Source organism: Salvelinus fontinalis, chromosome 5 (assembly GCF_029448725.1).
Source record: "Salvelinus fontinalis isolate EN_2023a chromosome 5, ASM2944872v1, whole genome shotgun sequence".
NCBI classification, from domain to species: Eukaryota; Metazoa; Chordata; class Actinopteri; order Salmoniformes; family Salmonidae; genus Salvelinus; species Salvelinus fontinalis.
The window spans coordinates 20,034,077-20,053,713 of NC_074669.1; the positions used below are offsets into that span (position 1 = coordinate 20,034,077).

At 39.9% G+C, this 19,637-nt stretch overlaps 3 protein-coding genes and 5 non-coding genes across 15 annotated transcripts in view; all 8 read right to left on the reverse strand.

Annotated features, from left to right (window-relative positions):
* Window positions 1-438, reverse strand: part of LOC129855276 (epidermal growth factor receptor substrate 15-like) — a 41,911-nt gene extending 41,473 nt beyond the window's left edge. For 3 of the 4 annotated variants that reach the window (XM_055922760.1, XM_055922759.1, XM_055922756.1), the window contains exon 1: window positions 312-437. In XM_055922760.1, coding sequence (XP_055778735.1) covers window positions 312-338 — 27 coding nt within the window. In that variant the 5' untranslated portion in view covers window positions 339-437. Of the gene's footprint in view, window positions 1-311 lie in introns of all 4 variants that reach the window. The other variant, XM_055922757.1, reaches the window with a different exon arrangement.
* An 864-nt stretch (window positions 439-1,302) lies between these two features.
* On the reverse strand, window positions 1,303-5,234 carry LOC129855277 (calreticulin-like). The gene is made up of 9 exons (XM_055922762.1): window positions 4,948-5,234; window positions 4,514-4,615; window positions 4,154-4,357; window positions 3,866-3,960; window positions 3,425-3,634; window positions 3,208-3,321; window positions 2,882-3,025; window positions 2,635-2,727; window positions 1,303-2,496 (listed from the first exon to the last, which is right to left on the reverse strand). The coding sequence occupies exons 1-9, from the start codon at window positions 5,039-5,041 to the stop codon at window positions 2,311-2,313; spliced, it is 1,242 nt and encodes a 413-aa protein (XP_055778737.1). The 5' UTR covers window positions 5,042-5,234; the 3' UTR covers window positions 1,303-2,310.
* A 1,399-nt stretch (window positions 5,235-6,633) lies between these two features.
* Window positions 6,634-18,309, reverse strand: LOC129855278 (torsin-1A-like). Of its 5 annotated transcripts, none has more exons than XM_055922764.1 (15): window positions 18,246-18,309; window positions 17,492-17,535; window positions 17,262-17,284; window positions 17,053-17,095; window positions 16,833-16,917; window positions 16,586-16,656; window positions 16,349-16,398; window positions 16,155-16,209; window positions 15,954-15,995; window positions 12,457-15,782; window positions 11,956-12,078; window positions 11,587-11,852; window positions 11,135-11,310; window positions 10,874-10,998; window positions 6,634-10,672 (listed from the first exon to the last, which is right to left on the reverse strand). In XM_055922764.1, the coding sequence occupies exons 10-15, from the start codon at window positions 12,620-12,622 to the stop codon at window positions 10,425-10,427; spliced, it is 1,104 nt and encodes a 367-aa protein (XP_055778739.1). In that variant the 5' UTR covers window positions 12,623-15,782; window positions 15,954-15,995; window positions 16,155-16,209; window positions 16,349-16,398; window positions 16,586-16,656; window positions 16,833-16,917; window positions 17,053-17,095; window positions 17,262-17,284; window positions 17,492-17,535; window positions 18,246-18,309; the 3' UTR covers window positions 6,634-10,424. The 5 variants fall into 5 exon arrangements, with proteins under 5 accessions (XP_055778739.1, XP_055778738.1, XP_055778741.1 ...); XM_055922763.1 differs by having other exon boundaries at window positions 16,833-16,920; window positions 18,246-18,307; XM_055922766.1 differs by lacking the exons at window positions 17,262-17,284; window positions 17,492-17,535; window positions 18,246-18,309 and adding an exon at window positions 17,323-17,485.
* LOC129856334 (small nucleolar RNA SNORD47) lies at window positions 15,848-15,919 on the reverse strand. The gene has a single exon (XR_008759741.1). It is a non-coding gene; the product is annotated as a small nucleolar RNA SNORD47 (small nucleolar RNA).
* On the reverse strand, window positions 16,054-16,116 carry LOC129856345 (small nucleolar RNA SNORD78). The gene has a single exon (XR_008759751.1). It is a non-coding gene; the product is annotated as a small nucleolar RNA SNORD78 (small nucleolar RNA).
* LOC129856337 (small nucleolar RNA snR60/Z15/Z230/Z193/J17) lies at window positions 16,717-16,800 on the reverse strand. Its single transcript, XR_008759744.1, has one exon. It is a non-coding gene; the product is annotated as a small nucleolar RNA snR60/Z15/Z230/Z193/J17 (small nucleolar RNA).
* On the reverse strand, window positions 17,139-17,223 carry LOC129856321 (small nucleolar RNA SNORD79). The gene has a single exon (XR_008759729.1). It is a non-coding gene; the product is annotated as a small nucleolar RNA SNORD79 (small nucleolar RNA).
* On the reverse strand, window positions 17,667-17,742 carry LOC129856335 (small nucleolar RNA SNORD74). The gene has a single exon (XR_008759742.1). It is a non-coding gene; the product is annotated as a small nucleolar RNA SNORD74 (small nucleolar RNA).
* Window positions 18,310-19,637: the final 1,328 nt, after the last annotated feature.

Below are 19,637 nucleotides of genomic sequence, written 5' to 3' on the forward strand. Positions count from 1 at the left end.
GAAAATAACTACTTTACTGTACACAAAAGTTATACCTAACTACTTATCCAACCATTCCAAAATTGACACTACACAAGTAGCTACTGTTAGCCTAGCTAGCTAACTACGCCCTTACTTAGCAGTCCCCAAGAGGCAAAACTTTTCCCAGGCGTAACTAGCTAGCTTGGGGAGAACTTCCAAAGAATTAAAGAGACCGCGGGGCACACCCGTTTTAATATGTCCAAATCCACCAACAGTCCTCAAATGAATTGGCACAACAAGGTTAACTACACACTAATCACCGTTTATTTTGAGTTAAAATACATGGTTACCTGAGTCAGAGAGAGACTGTCTGCCATAGTGTTTCTATTCCCACTAACTACTTCATTCTGCGGTGCGATCACTGTATGGTTGCGATAGATTCGAGGTGGCTTTAAAACCTGGAGCTGGAGTTAATGTACTGGAATGGGTTGTTCACTCAGCTACGTCAGATGGACTGAGGCAGTGCGCCCGCTGATGTGAATGAGATGAACAGATTAATGCCGGTCAAAGAATGGCTGCCTACAACGCTGCAAAACTATCCACCGGTAAAATGAAATTCGCCAGATCTATTCTACAATATCAATTTACCCGCCTCAAATTACGCGACACTCACAATCAATTGGGGAGCAGTATACAATAAATAATGAGGACTGTGAGCAAGCAACAATAATTGAGTCACACTCACTTCCTTTATGTTTTATTATTGGACAGTAATCTGTGTATCAGAATTTATTTCTTGCACAATCAAATGATCATCCATCCATATCCTCCCCTGTACAAAATATGTTTTACAAAAGGGTCAAGATCCAATCAGCTTGGGACAAGTCTCTAGGGTACAGCAGAGCAGAAACGTTGACATAAAAACTAAAGGGGTAAAAACACAACATAAATTGACATTGCCCCCAAAATAAACATATCAATGGACTGGCATCACTCCCCCCTGCTTAGTGTTCTAGAATATCTGAACGGCTTTATGCATGCATTCTGATAATTTTTGTTATTTGTCATAAAATTCGATTTACGGTAGCCTGAGTGTGCTTGAGCAGTTCCATTCGTGAAAAATGAGTAGTTACCCTAAATCAAGCACACCTTTGTGCTGAAATAGTGCTGAACGATTAGTGCTTTTTGAGGTCGGTTCAGGTTTCGGTTTGATTATTAAACAATAACCATGGTTTTCTATTTCGATTATTTGTGTTTGTGTTGAATGCTGTAACAGAATGAAACAATTAATACAAATAATAATGGTAGTGACTGCTCGTTACTTAATTTCACGTTACAATATTTCAGTTGTGTACATTTGTTTTATTTGACGAATTTCTCTGTCTACATAGCTGCTGCATATGCCATCTAAACATTTTTAAAAAAAATGTAGTTCAAAGTAAAGACAAACTTTTATGACGTTCACTTAGATCATGTATTGTCAGGTAGACACCTCGCAAAGCAACAGCCGCTTTCTATATCCCCTCACGGTCTCGCATTCTTCTGCCTCTTCCGTAGCAGGCGTAAAAGAAACAGACCCGATAAGTAGATGCGCACTGTAGTTTATTTTTTTTTAACGAAGTAGCAGAATGTTGGGAACTACAACTCCCTACTACATCGCACAGTGCCGGCAGGATCATATTTATCTTTGAAGTTTCTCCAATGTGCCCATTATGAAAAAAAACTAATTGAATTCAAATAATTGAATATATGTCAGTCCCTTAGTTGTTTGAAAACCAAAAAAATAAAAATAAATCTAAATTTCTGGTAAATCACTCAGCACTATGTTGAAAATCATATGCAGAAAAAGAAAAGCATTAGACTCAATCCATATCCAATACACAAGAGAAGTGCCATCTTAATGCCACACACACCCCTTTAGGGTACAGGCACAAAAATGTGTACGATTATTAAGACCAACAAAACACTTTGCTGTAAAGATAAGTCAGGAAATTGTAGATGGTCAATATCCTTAAGTAAGAAAACAATTTAGAGTTAGCAGTAGAGCTTTGTTTACAGAGGAGACATTTAACTTCTCAAAAACAATTGCTGGCATAACATCACTGCCAGAAAATGCTCATCTCATCAAATCTAAAGATAAAATCTTTCTAACATCTCCAACCTTGACAAAGCTGTCCTTACTCAGTTTGTACCCATTCCCTTGTCATATAATTTAAACAATAGCTTCCCACCAAAACATAAAATGGGCAGCTTCAATGACGAACAGAACGTCCAATAAAGTCCAATCTCCAGCCTTGCGCCAATAGCTCATAGTAGACAGGGTTCCTTTCCAGAAGTTCCTGTTTGAGTTTATAACTCATCCTTGAGTTTAGAGTCTGTTTCTGCCTCCTCTTCTTCCTCCTCATTGTAGTCTTCTTCCTCATCCTCCTCCCTCTCCTCTTTATCTTCATCTTCCTCCTTTTTATTCACCTCTTCTGCCTCACGTTTCTTTCTCTCCTCTTCTTCCATACTGTCCTTCATCTTCTTTTCAGGGTCCTGTGTAAACAGAAAAAAAAGCCCAGTTATTGACAGGATAGGAGATACTGCACATATCACCTTTAAGAAAAGCTACATTATGACAACTCAATCTAATAACAGGAAATGGTGGTAAATAACAAGACACCATCGACTAACCTTTGTTGCACCCCATGTCTCGTTCCCAACTTCTTCTGCAAGTTTTGGGTCATTGGTGATGAGGAAATTGTCAAAAATAGTGCCCGACTTCACCTGTAAAATAATGAAAGGTAATTAGTTAAGACTCAAAGAACGGAAAGAAAAATACATTTCACATTCTCAACAAACAAAAAAAGTCTCAAAAGATTAGTCAAAGTTAATCATACAGCATCACATATTAATCAAAGATCAGAGTCAGTCACTTTACCTGCCACAAATCCAATCCAATCACCCCCATGCTGGCATATTGGTAGATTTCAGGGTCAGCAGTGTACTCTGGGTTGTCAATTTCAGGGTGCACCCATTTCCCCTTGTAGGCAGGATTGTCAATCTGTTTGGGTTTCCACTCCCCCTGGGAAAAACAATGTCAGAAAGTGGTTTGTTCCCTATGGAAAATGTTTTAAATTCAAACCAAGTACCTAAGCAAGTAGCTAGAAACAGCTTAGTCAAAATGGCAAGAGGACATCTCACCTAGTGTAGTACAAGCACACCTGATTCTTGTGGCCATCAGTTCACACGACCATGGAGGCTTACCTTATAGTCCGGGTTCGTGACCATGGGAGGCTCCCACTCACCATCCATCTCATCATCCCAGTCATCAGGCTTCTTGGCATCAGGGTCAGGGATGTTCTCAGCAACATCCCAGTCCTAAAAGAAAACAGTGGCTTAATGATGTCCTTTGCATCTGCATTTTCTACAGAAACCTAGATTGTGTTCTGATGCGTTTTAGAAGATAAACTAAAGAATGCACCTCCGGTTTCTTGTCTTCAGGATCATCAATGTTCTCCTTCTCATCCCAGTCATCTGGCTTCTCAGCATCAGGGTCCTTTATCTTCTTGGAGGGAAGGAAGTCCCAGTCCTCCTCTAGGCTTCCAGACTCAACTTTCTTGTTGTCGATTTTCACCTCGTAGGTGTTATCCGGATTGACTATCAGTGTGTACAGGTGGGTATATTCATCATCCTAGGGAAAACACAAGCATAACTTAAAAGGTGGCAGTTTTAGCCACAAAACAACTAAACGCATTCAGAAACTGCAACAAAATAAATATAATTCCAACACGATTAACTTCTTACTGAGAAAAAAGGTAGAACAGCAGAAGTGTTACTTCAGATAACAGATGGTGAAGCTGATAGAAGATGAATACAACTGCTAGCATTGAATAGAAAATAACTACAACAGTGCTTCTCTCACCTTGCATCTTATGTCTTTGTTGATTAAGTGATTCTTGCCTTTGTAGTTGAAGATCACATGAACTTTCTTAGTACCTGGACCACAGATGTCAGGACCTAAGACAGACAAAACAACCACAGGAACTTAGCTTCACACAGCCAATAGCATGTGGTATAAAGTACAGGCAACTGATGACAATAATACCTAGGGGACTCAATATAGAATGGGACAAATGGTCCATTCCACCATTACATATATGTAGGCTAATCTCCAATGTTTCCGCTTACAAATCGCATAATGTAGACTCACCAAACATGATGTTGTATGTGGAATCTCCATGCATTTCCTCCTGGTTGAGATCAGCTGGGAACAGCTTGATGTAGCCTCCACCACAGTCAATGTTCTGTTCATGTTTCACAGTGAACTGGATTACCAGTGCCTGGTCTTTGTTGCTGACGGACTCAAAGCGGGAGGATGCAGAGTAAAAGCGAGCATCCTGGCTGGTTTGAAGACCTGAATTGTTTTAAACGTAAAAGAAATACTAAACAAAAGCGCAAGTCAACCCAAGAGCAACTCAGCTCAAATGACCTATTGAGAAACAGCTAGATGCACTAGATCTTTTTGCTGGATCCTAAAATGGATGTAAGACAGAGGCACCTTTGATCTCACCTTTGTTTCTCTCTACATCACCATAGAATTTCCCAGCAGTATGAACAAACTTCCCATAATCTGACTTGTGTTTGGATTCCACCCATCGGCTTTTCCATGCATCTGCAAAATGGTCATACAAAATCAGGAGTAAATCACCTGAGCACTGAGTGCAGTCACTTGGCAAGGGCTAAGCAGCTAAGTAGTTGTTCTGGGGAAATTATAGGGGGCAGTACGTGGAATCCATTGACGGTATTTTGGATGAGTAATCACTAAATCAGAACATGTCATCTAAACGTGAATGACATTGAGCATGTCAAGTTGATTTAGCATAAAGTGAGCAGGCTATGAAGTTGTGTCTGCGACACTCATCCAACACATAAAAATGTTCTTATCACATTTAAAAATGCCCAAAAACTGAAAATGAATATGTTTAGTATTTATGCATAACTTACCCCCATCTTCAAATTCTTCTCGGAAATAAACGGAGGACTCGCCAAAAATTGATGCGACCAATACGGCCATCAAAAGCATCAACATGGTTGTCATTTCAGCTTGCTAAATAGACACCCTCTAAAATTGTAAATACAATTAGCTATATATAAATACAATTAATTACATATACACTGCATGTAGCAGTACAAATAGCTATGGCTAGTTACACGTTATTGTTAAAAAGCTGAACTGAGAAGCTTGAAATGCCGCTATATGCAGCTGAAGCGCTTCTCTCCGTTCAGAACAGATGTCTGGTTTTCATTGGCTAGCAGGCAGCTCGAGAAAAAGCGTAACAACTTCTAACCAATCGAATTAATTGAAAAAAGCATAGGACATATCGTTTTCAGCCAATGCCAGCTGACCACGCGTTTCTTTGACTCACGCCCCACAGTCGTCGAAAGATTACCCACACATGATATTGCTCACACGCGCCCCGAGCGGCGAGCGGAGGTTGCACTAATGCAGTAGAACGAGTTTACTTTTTTTTTTACTCCACTTACCCGGCGCACCAGATGAGATAAATCAAGTGCACCTAATGGCATTCCATACGAAGAAAAATATAAACGCAACATGCAAAGTGTTGGTCCCATGTTTCATGAGCTGAAATAAAATATTCCAGAAATGTTCCATACACAGAAAAAGCTTATTTCTCTCAAATTTGGTTTATATTCCTGTTAGTGATGTCAGAAAATGGGCTCCCAATTGGCACAACGTCGAAGGCAGTGCATCTCAGTGCTAGAGGTGTCACTACAGACCCTGGTTCGATTCAGGGCTGTATCACAACTGAACGTGAATGGGTGTCCCATAGGGCGGTGCACAATTGGCCCAGCGCCTTCCAGGGTAGGCAGGGGTAGGCCGTCATTGTAATAAGAATTTGTTCATTGACTTGCCTAGTAAAATAAAGATTAAATAAAAAGTGAGTGTTTCTCCTTTGCCAAGATAATCCATCCAACTGACAAGTATGGCATATCAAGAAGTTGATTAAACAGCACGATCATTACACAGGTGCACCTTGAGCTGGGTGCAATAAAAAGCCACTCTTAAACGTGGTTTTGTTACACAACACAATGCCACAGATGTCTACATTTTGAGGGAGTGCGCAATTGGCATGCTGCCTGCAGGAATGTCCACCAGAACTGTTGCCAGAGAATTGAATGTTCATTTTCTTACCATAAGCCACCTCCAACATCATTTTTGAGAATTTGGCAGTATGTTCAACTGGCTTCACCAACGCAGACCACGTGTAACCACACCAGGCCAGGACCACCACAATATACTTCTTCACCTGCAGGATAATGAGAGACTAGCCACCTGGACAACTGATGAAACTGAAGACTATTCTGTTTTTAATAAAGCAATTCTGTGGGGAAAACCACATTCTGAGTGGGTGTGCCTATGCCCTCCCTGGTCCACCAATGGCTGCGCCCCTGCCCATTCATGTGAAATCCATAGATTAGGGCTTAATGAATATATTTCAATTGACTGATTTACTTATATGAACTTTAACTCAGCAAAATCATTGAAATTGTTCCATGATGCGTTAATATTTTTGTTCCGTAATAGTGGTCCATATATTAGGTAACCAACTGAGCTGAAATAATCAACTGATTATGCAGGTTTTACATTGAACAGTAAATAGACTCACATTTAACAAGGATGTTTTATTTGTCTAAAATAACTTCAATTCCATTCCTCTGGGAAAGCACACATCCCTCTCTTCAGCAGCCACTTCCCTGATTGCCTGGTCTGAGTGACACTAGGACACTGACCATAATACCTTTGTTATTACACACAATGACATGGACAGGGGTCATTAAACAGCAAAAAAGTATGGAGACGGGCAAAATATTATAAGCATATCATAGGCAGAATATATTCAGAATGCAGCCTCACAGTTCCTTATGAAACAACAGCTGTGCAGTGAATATGCTAATAATACATTTTTACATTGATGGAAAACAGACAGATGTCATAACACAGCAAAGTACAGACAATCAAACATTTATAAAGACTTGCTGATATGTATACTGAACGAAAATATAAACGCAACATTTAAAGTGTTGGTCCCATGTTTCATGACCTGAAATAAAAGATCCTCGAAATGTTCCATATGCCCAAAATACTTATTTCTGTCAAATTTGTTTACATCCCTTTTAGTGAGCATTTCTCCTTTGCCAAGACAATCCATCCACCTGACAGGTGTGGCATATCAAGAAGCTGATTAAACCTTGTGCTGGGACATTAAAAGGCCACTCTAAAATGTGCAGTTTTGTCACACAATACAATGCCACAGATGTGTCAAGTTTTAAGGGAGCGTGCAATTGGCATGATTACTGCATGAATGTCAACCAGAGCTGTTGCCAGAGAATTGAATGTTCATTTCTCTACCATAATAGTATTTGGTATTACGTCCAACTGGCCTTTACAACCACAGATCAAGTGTAAACACGGCAGCCCAGGACCTCCACACCTGGCTTCTTCACCTGCGGGTTCATCTGAGACCAGCCACCAGGACAGCTGATGAAATTGAGGATTATTTATGCCTGTAATAAAGCCCTTTTGCGGGAAAAACAAATTATTATTGGCTAGGCCTGGCTCCCCAGTGAGTGGGCCTGGCTTCCAAGTGGGTGGGCCTATGGCTGCTCCCCTGCCCAGTCATGTGAAATTCATAGATTAGGGCCTAATGAACTAATTTCAATTGACTGATTTCCTAAAATGAACTGCTACTCAGTAAAATTGTTAAAATTGTTCCATGTTACATTTATATTCAGTATACATACTTACATACTAATTTCAATCTTCACTACGGGCTATTTTTATAACACATTCCATTGGACATAAAAACATATTAAAGCATTGTTGGAATACTAAACTTAAGTAAATGCAACATTCAATAATTCAAGATAAAAACAATTGTAGGGGATTTTTTTTTTTGTAATACTCCAAACTCCAAGACCATTTAGTTCAATAAACATTTCAACAACATAAGTGCCTGCCTGTATTATTGCACACTTATACTACTTTCTTCTAACCTGAATTGTAGTTATTCAGTAGGTTCCAAATGATTTAAAAAGATGTCATACTGTTTGTAATGGAGTAGCAGTGGGATGTTTTGATTGTCCCGTCCCTTGTATATATCGTTTCTTTCTTCGTATATATTTTCTACATTTGCACACACTGTACATAAATCTATTTTTCTTTCCCTTTGTGTTATTGACTGTACATTTGTTTATGTGTAACTCCGTGTTGTTTTTGGTCGCACTGCTATGCTTTATCTTGGCCAGGTCGCAGTTGTAAATGAGAACATGTTCTCAACTGGCCTACCTGGTTAAATAAAATTAAAATTAATAAAATAAAACCTGGAAATATTTAGTCCACCTGTAAAACAAGTAATCTATAAACAATTCCAGAATAATAATAATATTAAAAATGCCCATAAAAAAAATTATGAAATTATATTTGATCTAGTTTACTGTAATATACAGTATTTCCTCCTTTGCATTGGAAGTGCCAGCCACTGCTTAAGCAGATAGTTGTAATATATCCTCAGTGCCAACTAAACATACAGTGAATTCGGAAAGTATTCAGACCCCTTCCCTTTTTCCACATTTTGTTACGTTACAGCCTTATTCTAAAATTAAAACAATTATTTTTCTTCCTCATCAATCTACACACAATACCCCATAATAACAAAGGGCAAACAGTTTTTAGAAATGTTTGCAAATGTATATATAGACATAAAATGTAATTTAAAAAGAAATGGATTTACATAAGTACTCAGAACCTTTGCTATGAGACTCAAAATTGAGCTCAGGTGCAATCTGTTTCCATTGTTCATCCTTGAGCTGTTTCTACAACTTTGAGTCCACCTGTGGTAATTTCAATTGATTGGACATGATTTGGACAGGCACACACCTTTCTATATCGGGTCCCACAGTTGACAGTGCATGTCAAAGCAAAAACCAGGCCATGAGGTCGAAGGAATTGTCCATAGAGCTCCGAGGATTGTGTATAGGCACAGATCTGGGGAAGGATACCAAAAAAATGTCTGCAGTATTGAAGGTCCACAAGAACACAGTGGTCTCCATCATTCTTAAATGGAAGATGTTTGGAACCACCAAGACTCTTTCTAGAACTGACCGCCCGGGCCAAACTGAGCAATCGGGGAGAAGGGCCTTGGTCAGGGAGGTGACCAAGAACCCGCTGGTCACTCTGACAGCGCTCCAGAGTTTCTCTGTGGAGATGGGAGTACCTTCCAGAAGGACAACCATCTCTGCAGCACTCCAACAATCAGGCCTTTATGGTAGACTTGCCAGACAGAAGCCACTCATCAATAAAAGGCACATGACAGCCCGCTTGGAGTTTGCCCAAAGAACCTAAAGGACTCTCAGACCATGAGAAACAAGATTCTCTGGTCGGATAAAACTAAGATTGAACTCTTTGGCCTGAATGCCAAGCGTCACATCTGGAGGAAACCTGACACCGTCCCTACGGTGAAGCATGGTGGTGGCAGCATCATGCTGTGGGGATGTTTTTCCAGTGGCAGGGACTGGGAGACTAGTAAGGATCAAGGGGAAAGATGAACGTAGCAAAGTACAGAGAGATCCTTGATGAAAACCTGCTCCAGAGCACTAAGAACCTTAGACTGGGTCAAAGGTTCACCTTTCAACAGGACAACAACACTAAGCACACAGCCAACACAACGCAGGAGTGGCTTCGGGAAAAGTCTCTGAAAAAGCCAGAGCCTGGACTAGAACCCGATCGAACATCTCTGGAGACCTGAAAATAGCTGTGCAGCGACGCTCCCCATCCAACCTGACAGAGCTTGAAAGGATCTGCAGAGAAGAATGGGAGAAACTCCCCAAAAACAGGTGTGCTAACCTTGTAGCATCATACCCAAGAAGACTCGAGGCTGTAATCGCTGCCAAAGGTGCTTCAACAAAGTACTGAGTAAAGGGTCTGAATACTTTCGTAAATGTAATTTCAGTTTATTTTTTTGCTAAAATAAAAATATTTTGCTTTGTCATTATGGTGTACTGTGTGTAGATTAATGTGTGGGGGGACAATTTAATCCATTTTAGAATAAGGCTGTAACAAAATGTGGAAAAACTCAAGGGGTTATGAATACTTTCCGAACGCACTATAAATATATACATGCAAATACTAATACTACAGAGTTGACCTGAGCTTGAACTAAAAATCAGTGCATAAAAGTAGTCTAATGAGCAGGGAAAAATCAAAGTTGAAAATGAACACTAGTAAAATCTCTTATTTGGTTATCAGATATAATCTTACAAGAGACAGATGCCCTATGCTTGCTTTCTTGGCAGTGTAGGGTGAGGCGTGGGAACACCACACTGCAACAATGTTCAATATGTCACCATACTTATTCCTTTTTGCTAAAATACTGTGTGTTTTCTGGGTTGCATTAGTCTGTTTAGGGGAGGAAGAAATTGATCCTCTGTGGTATGGATTTGCAGCCTTGGGCAGAGAACAGCCTCTCCTCCTTGGGTACATATAGCATGGCCTTTGCCACTTCGTCCAGCGTTCCCTCGTCTGGTTCCAGACCCCGCGCTGCATAGGCATCACGGGCACAGAGCTTGACATGACGGTACTCCAGAGGTAGGAAGGGCACAAAGAAGTCAATAAGATGGCCTGACATCAGCTCACTCTGTGCAAAGCCTCCTGGAAAGCAGACAAATTGGTAAATCCACAATTGAACATGTTGCAGTTGCACTTAACTGTTACGGAATTCAAAATGTTAAGCTGTTTGAAAAATGTAGTTTGTGTGTTCACAGTGTAGTGTAGCATCTTCAATCTTGCCTGTGAAAACATACAGTATATGCTGAAAATTTGTGTGAGTGATTGTAAAGCCACTGCTGGTACCTTGAGATTCCATAGCTTCAGCACGAAGCCGGTGCTCCAAGTCCTCCATCCCAATGTCCTCTCTGTTCTGCCCTGAGTGCCAAAAGTCCAAAGCCACATCGTTGATGGTTGTCCCACCAATATTACTAAAGGAAATATTACAAAACATCTTGGTGAGAGGAAAATTGCAGAGACATTTAACCATGACTTGGACAGTTAAGTTTCCTTACATGAGTTAGCAGAAGAGTCCTTGCAAAAATTGGAAGGGTATGTACGGCTAACCTGAGGAATAAGAAGACAGCTCTCCTGTAGCTGACCCCATCCACATTGTCATAATGGTCCATATAGGGCTTGATGGCATCTATAAGGCCCGGATGCAGTTTCTCAGCCTCATCAAAGATGAAAAGTGTCTGTGGGCAACGAAGCACCATGTCCCGGATAGCTTCTCTGAGCTGGCCCTGGAAAAAGAGCTCTATGGTGAGCACAAAAATATCTCTCTCTCTCCCATATTTGGTGTGCAATATATTAAAATGCACATGTATTCCTCTACATGTTATTATAATTTGCTGAATTTCGACTAACTACATTTTTTAACTCCTACTCTGGTCTAGATCAAGTTGTCATATCGAATCAATTGCGGCATTATCCTTTTCAAATAGTGATAGTGACAACATACAGTAGTTCTGTACATGTTCCCGGCAGAGAGGAGTCATGTCTGTGCCAGCTAGGCTCACCTTGTACATGTCCACCAGTCTGGCATGGGGGAAGTGGAATGGGGCGATGAAAAGACGCACACACTCGCTCTTCACTCCATCCCGGTACATGTTGTCAGCTACAATCCGGGCCACAAAATTCTTGCCGGTGCCAGACCAGCCATGAAAGGAGAGGGTCAATGGCTTATTTGATTCAGGGTTACTGATGAAGCCCTGCACAGCCTTCAAAACCACTGATTGGGCAAGGTGCTGCCCATGAAGCTTTAGCTGTAGATCACTGGCCAAACCTGGGGGAAATAATGTCGAACCCAGACAAAATGAGGACTACACAAAAATTACATAGCTGGTGGAACATACATGAATGATAATATCTGCTCAATGATTTCATACCTGTAATATTATTTGTTATCCGACAATCCCCTGATTCACAGCACTGTCCCAGGCTGCAATACCATTGTGACAGCAAACGGATGTAGTCCTGAGGAAATCCTGCCCACAGGTCCCTCGTAGGTACTGAAAAGAGCACACAAATGTAATACAGTGTAAATATCTAATATAATCTTATACACATAGCTGTTGCAATAAATTGAACAACACTATAATTTCTGCTCAATACAAGTTGTGCTAGGAAAAAGCTGGTTCATAATTAAATAAGCTTTTCCCTCAACATTTTCTAATCATTGTTGCTCACTGTCTCTGCATTGTAATAGAAATAGACCTATGTAAAAACGAATTTATTCCACGCAAAAATGTGGACAGTGATAACTACAAGCTCCAGTGCAGGTGTTTCTGATCCTAACTACACCCCAGACTGTCGAGAGAACTGTCTCCCAATTTTAATATTTCTAATGAAAAGAAAAAACACCTTTCAGGAAATAAAAAATACCTCACCTTGCTGAGTAGTATCATCTTGATTAGGTTGACACTCCCCTTCCCATAGATTACAATAAATATAATTGAAATAATACGTAGATGCATTTGAAATAGTGTCAAATTGAAAGAAATCTGCATTTGCAGACACAGCCCAAAGGAAGGGCAACAGTTGGTAGACGAACATTAGTGATGTCGAATATTTGCGTTAATCAGAAAGCGGAGATCTTCGATTCTACCTATTCAAACCTCTCCACCGGCCTACGATGCAAGCAGACAGTCCTGAAAATGTATTCATGGTAAAACACAGGAAACGCTCTCCAGATTGCGACGTCATATCCTTACAAATTGTGAGTCACGAGGATTCACCCTGATAAAAGCCATGCACGCTCCAGTCAGTCCAAAACAATTGTACGATTCAAAGACAGTACAGCAATGCATGTTTATATTTGTTGTATAAGTACCATCAAGTGTTAATATATACTATGCATGTTCACAGCCCTCCCATACATTTGATAACTCAATTAGGGTCAGATTATTGAAGCAATAGAATAGATACATATTACCAATGGGCAGTTGACAAGGCATTCCCCGCAACAGTTTAATTAAATTGAGGGATGGGGCTGTAAAAATATAAACACTCAAATTCATAGACTGAGCCATGCAAGGATAGACCATCCATGATAAAAATTATAGTGTTAACCTTTGAGACAATTATTTACATGTACAAATGACTAACCCAAGAATATTGAGTTTCTGATGGGGTAGGACAGTTGAAGCTCATGGAGCATTTAAGTTATACTGAACCAAAAATATAAACAATTTCAAAGATTTTACTGAGTTAATATTAGGAAAGTAAATTGAAATGCATTATGTTCTGATCTATTGATTTCACATGACTGGGAAAACACATATGCACCTGTTGGTCAGATTCATATATATATATAGATAGATAAGGCATCGAACTCGTCACGGTATCTGTCCAATCAAATTGCCATCGATCAAATGCAATTGCGTTCATAGTTTATGCCTGCCCATACCCCCACCGCGGGGCACTTTAAGTTATCTGCAAACCGCTGGCCCACATGTCGTCTGCGGTGGTGAGACCAATTGGCTGTACTGACAAATTCTATAGAACGACTTTGGAAGCAGTTTATGTTAGAGAAATTAACATTACATTTATCTGGCAACAGCTCGGTGGGCATTCCTGCAGTCAGCATGCCAATTGCACTCTCCCTCAACTTGAGACACGTGGTATTGTGCTGTGACAAAACTACACATTTTTCAGTGGCCTTTTGTCCCAAGAACAAGGTGCACCTGTGTAATGATCATGCCGTTTAAATCAGCTTTTTGACATAACACACCCATCAGCTGGATGGATTCTCTGGCCAAGGAGAAATGCTCACTAAGAGAGATAAACAAATGTGCACCAAATGAGAAAAGCTTTGTGCATATGGAAACATTTGAGATCTTTTAATTCCGTTTGTGAAACCAACCACGTGTTTATAACGTTCTGTGCATATTCAATAATAAATGTATGAAAAAAAATATATTTCAACGGATGTATAAATGTGAAGCATCCTGTTGGCGTTCCCTCACTACCAAATATGGTAGTGAGAGGAAGCCCCGTGGCCGGCAGTGGGAGAAGATGGAGCTAGACGGATTTTGGCCGACATTCTGCTAATGTTCTCAAAGAAGCATTTGATCTCCATACAGTTCTGTTTCCTAAACTATAATCCATAACAGAGTGCAATAAGTTTTGTAGACTTGATTTACCGAATCGTTTATAGAGATTACTTTGTTTAGGACGAGTACACTAGATAGTTATCCTAATGTACGTCATGCATATTCAGTAAGGCACAAATGGTCTTAATCCTTTTAGCGGTAGTGTCTCAAGATATCTAGCTGGCTAGCTAATTTACAAATCACAAAAAAAATAACACGTACTTGGTATAAATAGCTAGAAATCGATGTCTTTGAACGTTTTACCGCTACTAGTCCTGTGAAACAACTTTTCACGGTAATGAAATATCACTGAATACCTTGTTTACTGCCAGATGTTTTGTGGTTTTGTTTAGGAGGGAAGCAATATAAAAAACGAATCATTATGCAAAGCTTATTTCCCGCTTGAATATGAAATTGTAACGTTGGAATGTCATGCGTTTATCAAAGACAGCTAACTACTGCAATTACGAAGACAACGATGAGGCTATGAGCAGCAATCGGCTGTAGTACTGTCCAGAAGCGAGGAACATTTTTCCCCAGTTTCCAGACGTTGAAAGGTATGTAATATAAGCATTTGGAGAAATTGCATGGTGGGGGATATGTCGTTGGCTGTGTAATCAGTACTTTGTTGTATCCATGACTACCCATCGAATCAATCACCAAAGTAATGGTCACAGATTTCAAACATACCAGTAACGACAAAGCTTTAGCTGGGTTTAACACAACCAGCATGAAGTAGCACGGCTAGCTTACTTCAGTTTACCAGCGTGTCCAGTTATTACATCCAAGGCTATACCAGAGTATGTAACAATTAATAGCAGCTATCAGTTGTGACACTGGGTCAAAGTAATTTAACGAGCTGCAGAGCACCAGTTACAAATAGATTTTAAATTAGGGTAGAAGTCTGAAACATTGTACAGGCAACTACTCATGTTTCTCAGATTAAGATCCCTTTAAAATAGAATCTACTATAATTAATCTTCAGAAAATATACAACTATTTTATTTAATGCCTTTTAACATTGTGTAAAATATAGTCACATCAAAACCATAAGTATTTGATCACTACCTGGAAGAATGCAGCCCCTCATAGTACAATGCCACCCCCCCCCCAAAAAAAATATACACCATGTGTAGCATTAGAGCAACGCTTCAAACCGTTAACTTGCCTAGCTACTGCCCAAGTTATTTCTACAATTTCCAAGACGCCACCCCTAAAACAGCATTACTTGGAAGACATTAGCACAAATTTGACATTCATTTTTACCTGGCTGTACTCTCCTTAAAAGTATAACTAAGTTTAAAGTGTTTATCCAATCTTTGTGGCATTAAAGTTATTAGTTAACTAAATCGAATATATATTTGTCCTCCTCCAAAGTTGCAGTTGTTGAATCAAATGATTCCACAATTTGAATATGATTTAAAATCACGAAGCCATCTAATAAAACACTATCTTACCTACTACCATGACATAGTGACCAATAGTTACCTAAACACATTAAATTCAAGACAGGGATAATTCACACATTTTATTCATAGCGGAAAACAGTAAACTCGCAGTATAAAATGTGGTCTGAAATCATGGACGTCTCCCACTGCATCGCTTGATATCCGTCATCATTTCTGAGGAATGGCAAAGAGAACTAAGCAAAACGCATTCACAAACAAACTCAGTAAACCTATTTTGTAACCTCAGATATAAATGGAACGGTATAGTATAATCAGAAAAATCATTTGGCAGAATGTATTCATCATAGGTTGAGTAAAGGGCAACTGCACATTACATAATCTCACCTTGTTCTTAGCTACACTGGCAGTTGTAAATTCACTGGCCACCTAGAGAGAGATCAAGTTATTTTAGACAAATTACAATCAAGGGCAATGCACTTCCAGGTTCCTCAGTTTTGGTAATATCCACATAAAAATTCAGGTCAGACATTTGTAAGCATCACTGAAACTCAGTTAAGTGGACTACCCAAATCTATGTATACCAACCTGACAGGGACAGCTCTATGTGAGTTCCAATCCTTCATGCCAGTACCCACTGCGCCTGCAAATAAGTGAAAGATTATCACAATGACTCAAAATGCAATGGGAGTCAATTTTAGAACAGAGTAACAATGTACTGTACCAGACACAATTTAAAGCCATCCTTTAGTTGTAACTTCAAAATAACACGTGTAACTCACTTCAGTCATCCTTCTTGCCACGCCAGAACCCTGTTCTGCATCTACTGGGTCTGAATAGAGTACAGCTTTTAATCAAAATGCTCAAGGTAGCCAAACCCAGAAAACCAAATAACCTCAATCTAATCAGAGTGTGTAACAATTTTGTCCTCAAAGAGATCAGAGACCTGATTCAATGTCATCATTTCAGATTGCACTATGCTGTTACCCTTCATTTTATATGGAAACTTTGTAACTTACCCTAGATTAACAGCCAAACTAGACTTGAGCCTCCAGGATCCCATCATAGCACGAGGTCAGAAACTTCAGTTCTGTAAAGATATACTGTCAGGGTTGTATAGGCAAAAAATGATAAATACGCTTTGAAATCAAGGATACATCAGATAGGAGCGAAAGACAATGCTGAGTATTCATCATAGAGTATCAGCTGAACTATGCTGTCATCATTGTATCAAGTAGTAAGCCTAGAATAAACAAAGCAACCTACCTTTTGTCAAAGTTTCAGTCACATGACATTTCCATTGGCTCCTGAAAATGGAAAGGTCCCATGATCTTCATGCAGGGAGTTTAACCTACTGAAATGGATACAGATAAGCAAACAGCAAAGCTGCTTAGTCTTCATGGTGCATCTGCTGACCTAAACATTCATTGTCTCACATGATAAAGCATCATTACTCGTTGGTTGAGTGCAAAGTGTAGTAGCTTACCATGGCAACAGGTTCAGATATTGGCATTCAAAGAGTAGGCCATCTGAAGATAAAAATATATCCATTATTTTTGTCTCAGGAGAAAGGACTGGCATCAGTAAAAACATTTCATTAATTATTTTTCAGAGAGATTACCAATGTTTTTTTTTTTAACAGTCATCGTTTACAGTACAAGACACTGAAACGGCTATGAAATACATGAAACATACCCAATGCCACAACTTGTCTGCAGCTGTAAAAGAATAAATGTAAAGTGAGCCTTTAAAATACCTTAACAGGTAATGCAAACAACGTGCTGTGCCTCAGAATATGCAATTTGGTGGTTGCAGATTCATCATCCAAACAGATCAAGAGTAGCAAATGGGGTCATCAGTGGCACAGGGCTCAAATTCTTCGATTTAACACGTGGATGTTGGGTAACACTAATAATCATCCATACCTCATTCTGAATCTTCCAATTTGTGCTTTCCTTCTAAGCAATACCTGCGAAACACAAATAACTCAGATCTGCAAAACTGTCCTTTGAGCAAATGTCAGTTGAAGAACTAGGACATCAAATGTCAGTTGAATAACTAGGACAGTGCAGTAATAGTGACACGAAGCAATTATGTATGTTCCAAGTCAGAATGGTTGGCGTTTCCTCAATGTAACTCAGATGTCCCTACCAACACTTATTTCATCATGTAAGAATGGGAGGCCCAGCTTGCCGGGGTACAAATTGACTGGGTTGTAGTTAATGTTCGTCGTTCTATATTAAAGTGCACTCTCGAGTTCACTTGTTCCAAACTCGATCCTCTAGTACCCACCAACAAATTATTAGATTAACTAAGCAGGCCCTCAATGAGTTGAATCAGGTGCTTTATCCAGAACTACAACATAGCGCGATGTTTGTGGGGGGGGGGGGGGGGGGGTACTAAAGGACTTGAGTAGGGTAACACTGTCCTAGAAGAAAATTCTGCTAGATTGAAAGAAACAAAAAACGTCTTCACCACACGTGAGACACGTGGTGGAGTTACGCCTGCTAACTAAGGCTAGCGAGCGCAACACGACCTAGCTAGGTCATTCCGCAAAATTGACACATTTACCAGACGTAACTAATAAACTATGACGGCAAATACAAACTGATACATGACTGGAAGCATGTGCATTAAATACATAACCTTGGACTAGAAACTGCAAGACAAAAATCTTACCTTTCTTCAGGATCGGAGAGGAGAAAAGAGATCGATGAAAGGGTGGAGGCTGACTTTATATGGAATGTATTCGCATTGGTTTATGGGAAAAGTCAGTATCTTCTTCTGTGATTGGCCAAACACGATTTTTTTGGAAGCCCCTTGCGGCGGCACACGGAACGATTGGCTGGGGGCGGGTCGAACCGACCCACCCACCACACTTTTTCATTTGAGCGCTGGCTTTCCAAACAGCGGTGTTCGTAAACCCACCGCTAGAAGGAATCCAGTTTTTGTCAAATTAACATCAGATTTGATTTTTCGTAGCAGGTTAGGAGAATGTACGCAGCAGGTTAGGGAAATTAGGTTAGGAAAAGGGCTAGGGTTAGCAAAAATACTACAAATGTCAATTTTAGACGTTTATTTGACAAAAACTGGACGACAAGTTGTCCTTTAAAGTTCATATGGATAATATTGTGAGGAAGATTACATTGAAATTGGGTTTTTATTTTCGTAATAAGGCTTGCTTCCCGTTAATGGATAGAAAGAAGCTTGTTCAGGCCACTTTTCTCTGTCATCGATTATGGTGACTTGCTGTATGCAGCCTCCTCTTTCTTACAGAGACTGGACTCTGTTTATCATGTATTTTTGCGTTTTATTACAAATGCCAAATCACTCACCCACCATTGCACCTTGTACCAGATGTTGGGTTGGACCTCACTTTATATGCTAAGAAATCAAATCAAATTGTTTTTGTCACATGAGCCGGGTACAACAGGTGTTGGTAGACCTTACAGTGAAATGTTTTTTTACAAGCCCTTAACCAACAATGCAGTTCAATAAATAAAGTTAAGAAAATATTTGCTAAATAAATTAAAGTAAAAAATATAATAAAAAGCAACACAATAAGATGACATAATAATTACTAGGCTATATACAGGGGGTACCAGTACCGAGTCAATGTGCAGGGGTACAGGTTAGTCGAGGTAATTTGTACATGTAGGTAGGGATAATGTGACTATGCACAAATAATAAACAGCGAATAGCAGCAGTGTAAAAACAAATAGTCAGGGTGGCCATTTGATAAATTGTTCAGCAGTCTTAGCTGTTAAGGAGCCTTTTGGACCTAGACTCCTCCTTATAGACTGTCTCATCGTTGTCGATTATCAGGCATACATACCACTGTTGTGTCGTCAGCAAATTAAATGATGGTGTTGGAGTCGTGCTTGGCCACGCAGACGTGGGTGAACAGGGAGCACAGGAGGGGACTAAGTGGGTCTACCCTAGGGTTTCTGGGATGATAGTGTTGATGTGAGCCTTGACCAACCGTTCAAAGCACTTCATGACTACCAACGTCATTTAGGCAGGTTATCTACGAAGCCCTTTTGGGTAAACTCCCTCTTTACCTCTGTAGTC

Bases quoted from the DNA above. Each gene is read 5' to 3' on its own strand.
- LOC129855278 (XM_055922764.1), bottom strand. From the start codon at position 12,622: ATGTTCGTCTACCAACTGTTGCCCTTCCTTTGGGCTGTGTCTGCAAAT. The intron at 12,079-12,456 runs GTGAGGTATTTT...TGCTCTTTTCAG, and splicing joins AGATGATACTACTCAGCAAG to TACCTACGAGGGACCTGTGG. The intron at 10,673-10,873 runs GTACCAGCAGTG...TCTGCTTTCCAG, and splicing joins TGAAGCTATGGAATCTCAAG to GAGGCTTTGCACAGAGTGAG.
- LOC129855277 (XM_055922762.1), bottom strand. From the start codon at position 5,041: ATGACAACCATGTTGATGCTTTTGATGGCCGTATTGGTCGCATCAATT. The intron at 4,358-4,513 runs GTGAGATCAAAG...AAAACAATTCAG, and splicing joins TGATGTAGAGAGAAACAAAG to GTCTTCAAACCAGCCAGGAT. The intron at 3,961-4,153 runs GTGAGTCTACAT...TGTCTGTCTTAG, and splicing joins CACATACAACATCATGTTTG to GTCCTGACATCTGTGGTCCA.